General features: G+C 40.4%; 1 protein-coding gene across 1 annotated transcript in view; it reads left to right on the plus strand.

The window, feature by feature from the left end:
• stxbp1b (syntaxin binding protein 1b) overlaps window positions 1–2,139 on the plus strand; it is a gene marked incomplete at its 5' end in the record, with an annotated part of 29,420 nt that extends 27,281 nt beyond the window's left edge. The window contains 2 exons of the mRNA XM_034872221.1: window positions 227–346; window positions 1,264–2,139. Coding sequence (XP_034728112.1) covers window positions 227–336 — 110 coding nt within the window. The remainder of the gene's footprint in view (window positions 1–226; window positions 347–1,263) is intronic.
• Window positions 2,140–9,569: the final 7,430 nt, after the last annotated feature.

Genomic DNA, 9,569 nt, shown 5'->3' on the forward strand with positions numbered 1-9,569 from the left:
TTTCCCCAATAAACCCCTGTTGCCTTCCTACCTGGTACACTGCGTTTGGGTCCTCCTTCCGCCCCCACCACAACACCTTCCCTATTTAAAAATTAAGTAGTTCAAAATACTCCTGACAAATTAAAGAACAATGTTATTTTATTGTTGAGGATATTATTATTATTGTTGTTGTTGTTGTTGTTGATTTGTAGCCCTTGCTGACCTTTCAGGCCTTTCTCACCTGTAGGTTCCACCCACATTCTCACCCCACCCAAATACTTAAAGGAACTACAGCACCCAGACTTCCTGGACCCCAACGCCCCTCCAGAGGGCTCAGAGGAGCCGCCTGCGGAATAAAAACATATTTGTAAGTAAATACACAAATCATAATGTGATTGGTGAATCTCTGTGTTTCTCCATGTCAGTCCACCTGCTGAGTGTCCAACGTTGAACCATTGATCTCTGCAATAGCTGATCCTGGTTCTTGTGTTTCATATCTATAACTCTAATACCTGTACATGTACTTGTTTTTGGTAAACCTTACCTGTTACAATAATAAAAATAAATTCACTGAAGTCATCCATGTATTCTTAATTGATCACTGACTTTATTGTTCCATGCTAAATCTGCATATACATCATTTTGAGAAGATAGGAACTTGTAAATAATCTTAAATGGCTATATACTGTATCTATGGTAGTTTTATGTTTGGGATTCTTACACACAATATGTATAAAATAAACAATATAATAATATAGGCTATTACAAATATTGTTTTAGCTAACAAAACTGGGTGGATACTACAGAGCTTTATTTAGCATATACTATATGGCCAATAGTTTGTGTGCAACCAAACAGCGTATTGCACTCCTATTTCAACTCCATGGTAACTCAGCTCTCTTACAGTTTACATGTCCAATGGAAGCATTTCAAAAGTAGAGGGTCTTCTTCTCATCCTGAGGAACACATTTGCAACTAATTTGTCTTGCCCAGTCAGTTATCAGAATTGTTCTCAGCAATTAATTCGGTTACTAATTGTATAATTACCAACAGGAATAATGACCAAACCCATGAAATAAGACCCAAATTAAAATAAACTGGAATTAACTTTTAATTTCCACAATGGAAAAAGACACATGGATTTTGGATACTAGATTGATCTAAGTTGATCAACAAACACTGTCAATGAAACAAGAGGAATTCCTTCAAGTATAAGTTATTATAATGTACCTTCTTTAGGTCATTACACTGAAAAGTGATCATTCATCGCCTTGTGTCTTTTAGAATCAACTGAAATCTTCACCCCTACTCACCTTCTAAAAGCATTCAAGGACTTGGAGAAAGAAGAGCAGACCAGTTCAGAAGTTCCAGTGCTTTGCCTCAGTCCTCAGCATTAACAAACTATGACTTCTCATTCTCCTTTACCCCCTGGTATGACAAATATATGTTATATGTTAGTTGCTGTCAGTTGCTGTTTACTCATAAACCAAACTCTTTTAAAGTGATTGAGTGAACTGATAATGATACAAGTTTGTTGGACGCGATTGGATTTGTGTTGAATGTTGTCTACTATATAATGTAGGGCATTTTATTTCTTTGGAAAAGTAATGTATTTAAATTAGTTTAGGTTATTGGATACAATTCAGTATGCACTATAAATGAAAACTGGTTAGAGAGAATGTTTGGACAATTATTTCTTTGCTTAACAGTTAAGATAGATACACAACCTTCTCATGAAAGTTTTTATTTCAAGTATTTCAATTTTTAGTAGTGCTTTCCTTACATTAACAACCATGCCATATTACTAAACATTAGATTTTCCGTGATGTGTCTGTTGACCTTGGAAATGCCTACTTAAAGCCACTCTGTTGTTATATTAAGCTGTAGATTAAGCATTTTAGAGCTAAATTATATGGTATAGTTGAATTGTCTCTGTGCACAGCAGTTTTTTTGCTGTGAATTCTTTTCTGCTCCACGCGTTTTACCATAATCTTGTCATTGGTTATTGTTGTGTTGTGATTCTCTGTGACTAGCAATCCACTGTCTATGAAGACAGATGTCAGTATTATAACATGTATGTGATTGTATGTCCAGATCCATAAACATTACTTGCTGCAGGACTTGTTTGAGCTAATAGAATGGCTTTCATTAAACTCTTTATTTAGTTGTTTTGAAAATCTGCTTTCCCCCCTTTGAGCTAAAAAATAATAGGAAACAGTCATGAGCTCTCTAAAGTACAATTTCTGAGTGTACAGCATACTGCGTGGTAACTTTTAATAGTAGAATAATTATTCAAATATTTTACTCAAGTAAAAGATGAGTGAAATAATTTTTTGTCATTTTTAGCCCCAAATCACAAATTTGCCTCAAATGACTTTACAATTGGTTTAGCAGAAGATCTAAAAAAAAGGTTAGCCAAGGACCCCTTACCAAATAAACAATATACTGGTGAGTCCCTCATTTATGTCACTTGGAATTAGATGACATAGCCAATATTTACACTGTATTCTTAGTTATGTGAAAGAACAATGTTAGAGACTTTCAAATGCTGAGGATGAATTAAATCAAATCAACAAATCCTCACGAGGCTGAGATGTTGCAATATATGGTCTTCACTTTAATCTAAGTTAGTTCTGCATAACCAATACCCCAAAGTTTGCAGATCCATGACATTGTAAACTGTGGAGATTACTAAAAAACACCTTCTTACTACCTCCCTCATGAAGATAGCCCTCATCAAAAGTCATGCATCCTTTGTATAGTCCTTTTGAAAACAGCCAACAGCAAACCGCCTTTTTCGTCAGCCAATCATCCATCCTTACTATGACATTTGTCACTTGATTGACATACAGGCCAACCTGTCTAACATCAGATTTTTTTCATGGGTCAGGACTTAGCACGCATGTGCATGCAGCAGCGGCAAAATTCCAGCGAGCAAGCGAGTTGCCGAGTTAGCCTAGCTAAGTTATTTCTAATAATCTAAAAAAAACTGTATAAAAATGAGTGGGGGAGCTGGACAAAGTAAAAAGCCAAAAACTTACCACTTCCATACAGAATGGGAGGAGGACTTGTTTTTCACAATGTCCTATTCAAAGTGCATTTGCCTCATCTGCAAATCTACCATTGCTATTCAGAAGAAGGGAAATGTGGAGCGGCATTTTCGGACTGTTCATAAAAGCTACGACACTGAATTCCCTCCGAAAAGTGAACTGAGAAGGAGAAAGGTGAAAGAACTAAAATTCCAGCTGTCTGGACAGCAGGAGTTTTTCTCACAGCTTACCTCAAAAGCAAAGACCGCCACCGAAGCATCGTTCCGGGTTAGTCACATCATCGTAAAACACAAGAAATCCTTCCAAGACGGAGAGATGATTGAAGAGGCATTTATTGAATCGGCTGATTCGTTGTTTCAAGACTTTAAAAACAAACATGACATAGTATCTTCAGTCAAATCTCTCCAGCTGTCAAGAAGTACAGGTACACGGCGCTGTGAAGCCATGGCCGAGGATGTGACAGAGAAACTTAGGAGGGATATCAGACTGCGAGTGTTTCTCACTGCAGTTAGACAAGTCTACAGACGTGAGTGACACAGCCCAGTTGTGCATTTTTATTCGTATGGTGTTTACCGATATGACTGCAAAAGAGGAGCTGTTAACAGTACTGCCTATGAAAGAACACAGGCGGGGAGAGGACATTTTTCAGTCTTTCAAAAACTTTATCGAGAAAACTCAGCTTCAAGTGTGCAAATTGGTGTCCATTACCACGGACGGTGCGCCCGCGATGGTTGGCCGCTTGAATCGATTTATTGCCAAATGCAGGGAGGATGATGCCTTCCCCGAATTCCTCAATTACCACTGCATAATACACCAACAAGCGCTATGCACAAAAATGCTCAACATGAAAGCGATAATGGATGTGGCAACGAAAATTGCCTGTTCTATTCGCGCCAGATCTCTTCAAAGACTGCTGTTCCGTGTGCATCTGGAGAAGGCGGATTGTGACCACACTTAATTGTTGCTACACACTGACGCAAGATGGCTTAGTCGAGGGAAATTCTTGCAAAGATTTCAAGAGCTCTGTCCAGAGATTAAAGAGTTTTTATTTGTATCTAAAAATGCTGAATACAACCAGCTAAATGACGATCAGTGGCTACTAGACTTAGCATTTTTAACCGATCTGACCAACATGTTGAATGACCTTAATGTTGAACTGCAAGGAAAAGACAAAACAGTGGTCAATATGATCAGCTCAGTCAATGCGTTCAAACAAAAAATGCAACATCTGTGCGCAAAGCTGCAGCGCCATGTTTTGGCAAACTTTCAGAACTCCAGTTCTAACTCATGTTAGAACTGGAGACACATGTGCGCAACTTGACAGTGGACGCTACACAGAGCAGATTGAAAACTCTCTGTCAGACTTTAACAAACGGTTTCAAGACTTTGCATTATTGGAGCCAGTTGCTACATTCATGTGCTACCCTTTTCGGGAAGATGCTGAGGTGGATTTACTTGCATCAAAAATTGCAACACTTTTTTATCTGAACTCGTTTGGAGTGGAGGATGAGATCCTGACACTGCAAGCTGACATTGAGCTCAAGTCTAGGGCTCATGGACAGTTTTGGAACTTGCTGACAGAGGAAAAGTACCCCAACATGAGAAAATGTGCTACCTCCTTGACCGCATTGTTTGGTTCCACTTATTTATGTGAGTCAGCCTTTTCCCACATGAAGATTATTAAGTCCAAATACCGTTCTAACATGACTGATGATCATTTGGAAATGTGCTTGAGGCTGGCTATCAGCAGCTACTGTCCGGACTATGCATCCCTGGCTGATTCCATTCAGGGCAAGTAGTCAGAGTGAGGCGATGACAAAAAAAATGTACAGTTGTATTGTGCATTAGGGTTAATGCTGTTATGCAAGGTACACCAACTTCTATTTCACATATCATTTTCAATATATTTATAAATAAACATATGTTTTTTGCATTTTTATAGTAGGTAGATCATTTTGACTTGGTCATTTTAAAAGTAGCTCGCAAACTGAAAAAGTGTGGTCACCCCTGCTCTAAAGTATGCCAAATAAGGACTGATGTAGCTCACCCTGACATATTAACTATAAGGACATTTTACTGTTCTCAGCAAGATATGAACCATCTTGAGAACACCAAAGTATTTGCATTATACTTACAATAAGATTGTGGTGCCACTTCCTGAGATGGTGCTCTAAAAATGTATCTATGAGGGGAGGAGTTCAAACAGTTCATGAGTCCTTTATGATGCTGAATGCCTGCCACAGAATTCAGGGGCTGTAGATGATTTTCCCTGCAGATTTGATGACTCTTTGTATAGCCTTTTTTGTCCGATGTTGCAAGATTTGCCCTCACCTGATCCTGTGGGATACTTGTATAGACATCATAGAGGCTATGTCCCCCCCTTTTCTTTCTTCTGTATCAATATCTTTCTGTTGTTATGTATTTTACATGTTTTGTGTGTTGAGTGTCAGGTTCAGGACACTTTACCTCATTATATAATATATATATATATATATATATATATATATATATATATATATATATATAAACTTTGCGTGAAAACCTGCAACTTCATTTAAGCTACAATTGACTGTTCATCTGTGATAGATTTATTTTTCAATGAAAATTCTGATAAGCAGCTATGATGACTGTTTATATGTATGATTTTGAAATCTATTCGTCACCCCGTTCTAGTCCGTAATGGAGGAAATTATGTTAATTGGCTCTTTTTATCTGTCATACCAAACAACCTGGGTGACAACAAAAACCCTTTTTCTCCTGTTTTGTACATAACCCAAAGTTTCCCAAAACAAAAGATAGACTTTCACCAAATACCCTCAGTGGAACCACGGTCGGCATCTGTCTCACAAAGTGTCTCAATATCCAATTCAAATTATATGAAACTTCAACTGAAATGAAACTTCAACTTACCCCCGTTGTTTGAAATTGCGTCCTTTTCGTTTGGATTTCAGAGTGGGATGAGCGAGCCCTCCGTGGTTATCCATATTGTTGATGCAGCAGAGGACAGTAAAACCCCAATGTCACTTCTCTCTCTTGACACAATGAAAGCCTTTGACAGACTTGAGTGGCCATTTTTATGGTCAGTCTTAGGGGTGATGGGCTTAAACAAAAACTTTAATTGGCATGATTAAAGCTTTGTACTATAATCCCTCAGCTCAAGTCTTAACCAGACTCACCTCCTCCTTATTTCCAGTTTCTAGACCCTCACGCCAAGGTTTCCCCTTGAGTCCTGCTTTATTTGTTCTCTTTCTACAGCCGCTGGCTCAAGCCATTTGCCAATTGATCAATGTCACCAATACACATTTACAATACACCACGTATCATCATTTGCAGACAATGTTTTGGTCTTTTTAGAAAACCCCTCTCAGTATTTTCCTCACAGTCTATCCTTAAGCGTGCCTCCGACGTGTCTCCGACCTTCCGTCACCAAAAAAAACAACCCCTCCCTCACACATTAGGCTCGTTCGAGATGAGCCAGGTCATGCACACGATAGCCAATGAGAACGATAATCTCACGAGAGCAAGGCAGCCGCAGTTCTGAGACGCAGCCAGCACAGTAGGCTCGTTCGAGATGAGCCAGATCTGCGCAGAATCGATCCCCGGCGATCGGCGGCCGTTGCATGCCGGTTAGATTTGTGTCCGACTTGATCCCGACTTGCTCTGACGTCATGCACACGTGGGCAACGGAAATCTCACGAGAGCAAGGCGGCCGCAGTTCCGAGACGCGGGTGGCGCAGTCGCTTTTCACCGACTGCAAGAGCCAGGCGGACCCAGAGCATGCTGGGAAAAGCCGGCTTCTCAGCTGATTTAACACCTGATTGGTTTAAACCACGATGACGATTTATATAACCTTTTTATTGTTTTTGAATCGGAGGGATTTTAATTGCTAATTGTCTGACTTAAAGACTTATTCTGTACAGAACACGTGTTGTGTGGCTGATAGTGACGTTTAGAAGTCAGAGCAACTAAATCTGTTCAGATCACGGATCATCTACAGTGTGTTGTTGATTAAAATCAGCAACAGATTGCATGTAGAGCACTTTGCCAGCTACTCTTTCATAATCAAAACAACTGGAGACAGTGTACAAGCTGATATGTGGGTCTGATTATATTTTATTAAATCGGGATCGTACCACAGTGTTTATGTCACTTCCTGTCCAGTTTGAAGGCGGCTGGAATGTGATGGAAACTGTCCGACTTTCCCGCAGCTTTCTGTCTCCGCCGCCGCTGCTGCCGCCTGCTCTCGTCCACTTTACAGGCGAGGCGCAGTTCATCTCGAACGAGCCTAGTTGCTTTTCACCAACTGCAAGAGCCAGGTGGACCCAGAGCATGCTGGGAAATGCTTGCTTCTTAGCTGGTTTAACAGCTGATTGGTTCACAATCGACTGAACAAGATGACGTTTTATATAAACTTTTTTATTGTTTTTGAATCGGAGGGATTTTAATTGCTATTTGTCTGATTTAAAGACTTATTCTGTACAGAACACACGTTGTGTGGCTGGTGGTGACGTATAAAAGTCAGAGAGACTAAATCTGTTCAGATCACTGATCATCTTCAGTCTGTTGCTATTTTAAATCAGCAACAGATTGCATGTAGAACATTTCAAGAGCTACTCTGTCATGATTAAAAAACTACAAACAGTGTACAATCTAATATGTAGGTCTGATTATATTTTATGAAATCGGAAACGCACCACAGTGTTCTTTGTCACTTCCTGTTCCGCCTGAAGGCGGCTGGAATCGTCTGGAAACTGCAGACTTTACCGTGGCTTTTTGTCCCCTCCTCCAAATGCTGCTGCCTGCCCTCGTCCGCTTAACAGGCGAGGCGCAGTTTATCTCGAACGAGCCTAATCACTTCCTCACTCCTAACCATTCACCACAGACGACATTAGTTGGCCAATCAGGCATCACAACACATTTAAAAATACAGGACAGTACGTATAAATATTGTTCCGTTTACACCACTGTTAAAGTTATAAACTATTTAGAATAATGTATATTAACTCCCAACATTTAACATCTTTCAAAACTTAGTTTAATGTAGAACTGAAGTGTTTAAAGCTTTCAGTTACCCCTTTTTGATTCTCATTTAAACTAAATGACTTTCAGTTTAATTGCATAACTAACATTTTTGTTTCCTACATATGCTTTAGGTAGAAACTAACTGGTTTAAATCCCTTAGGTTTACACCAGGGCTAAAAAAGCCTATGTAAGTTGGAGGCTAAGAGGGGCTTTGAAAAATGACAAAAACTACAGCAGCATGAAGCTGGAACTACTTGCACTAAAGAGGGCGGTCACAGAAAATGTTGGAGCTTCCTACTAAGTCCTGTCTTAACACCCTCTTTTTTCCCCTCTCCCCTGCGAATTTAGGAACCATTCAGCATGAACTATCTGTATTTGACTTTGATGTGAAGTATCGTCCTGGCTGATATAATACTGCAGCTGATGCTCTCTCCCGGCAACCAGCAGTTGATGAAGTTGAGCTGAACTTGTTAGTGAGGATGCAAAGTGTGACAGGTGCTTGGCGATACGTAATGCCCTAAGGACAGGCACAGATCTAGGCTTGGACTTAGTTACTAGTGACAGTGAGAAGTGAGGCAGTTCAGGAAAACACACCCACTCTGCCTGGATTTTCAATAGCACTACAGAGCTTTCAAGCAGCTGACCCAACAATTTCGGTGTTAATAATGATAGAGTTTTGGAGCCAACAAAAGAAAACTACCTACCCGGAGAAAGCAGGTATTACTAAACCAGTGCGATCCTTGTTGAAACAGTGACCGCGGATTAGTGAAAAAGATGAACTCTTGTACCGTGTGATGTTCACCTCGGAAAGTTTCACCAACTGCTGCCTGCCTGGTCTAAGAACAAGTGCTCAAAAGCATAAATGACTGGATGGGGCATCAGGGTATAGAGCGTACCCTCGGTCTAGTGAGACAGAACTGGTTTTGGAGGGGTATGCATGAAGATGTTGAGCAGTGGGTGGAGAGCTGTCAGAGGTATGTGCTAACGAAAATGCCACAGCCCAGGATTCAAGTGCCCCTTAAGCCAGTCCTGGCTACTTGCCCACTTGAGGTAGTTGCTGTAGACTACACAACTCTGGAACGTGCTACAGATGGCCAGGAGAATGTACTTGTGATGACTATGTGTTCATGAAGTTCAATCAAGATTTTGCCACACAAGATCAAAAAGCAGACACTACTGCTTAAGTCATTTTAAACAGGGCAGAAATTTTGAAAGCACAGTAATCACAGATTTGTGCAAGTTGTCCGCCATTGACCCCCTGGAAGGAATAAGATCCAAGATGCTTGGGCAGCTATTGTGTACCAAGTTGTAGAGGTGCATGGGACTACACAGTGGTGCCACTGGAGGGAGGGCCTGTAAAGAGGATGCATAGATCAAACCTGCGACTATGTGGGGGATCCGTGACAGTGCTGAGGCATCGGCACCATTCAGCCTCTCCCACAAACCAGCCGACCTTGAATTGGGAACCAGAGTATGAGATCGCTGATCCAGAATTTGTTTAGGTGGAAAAAGTCAGGT

This window comes from Etheostoma cragini, chromosome 5 (genome assembly GCF_013103735.1).
Source record: "Etheostoma cragini isolate CJK2018 chromosome 5, CSU_Ecrag_1.0, whole genome shotgun sequence".
Taxonomy (NCBI): domain Eukaryota; kingdom Metazoa; phylum Chordata; class Actinopteri; order Perciformes; family Percidae; genus Etheostoma; species Etheostoma cragini.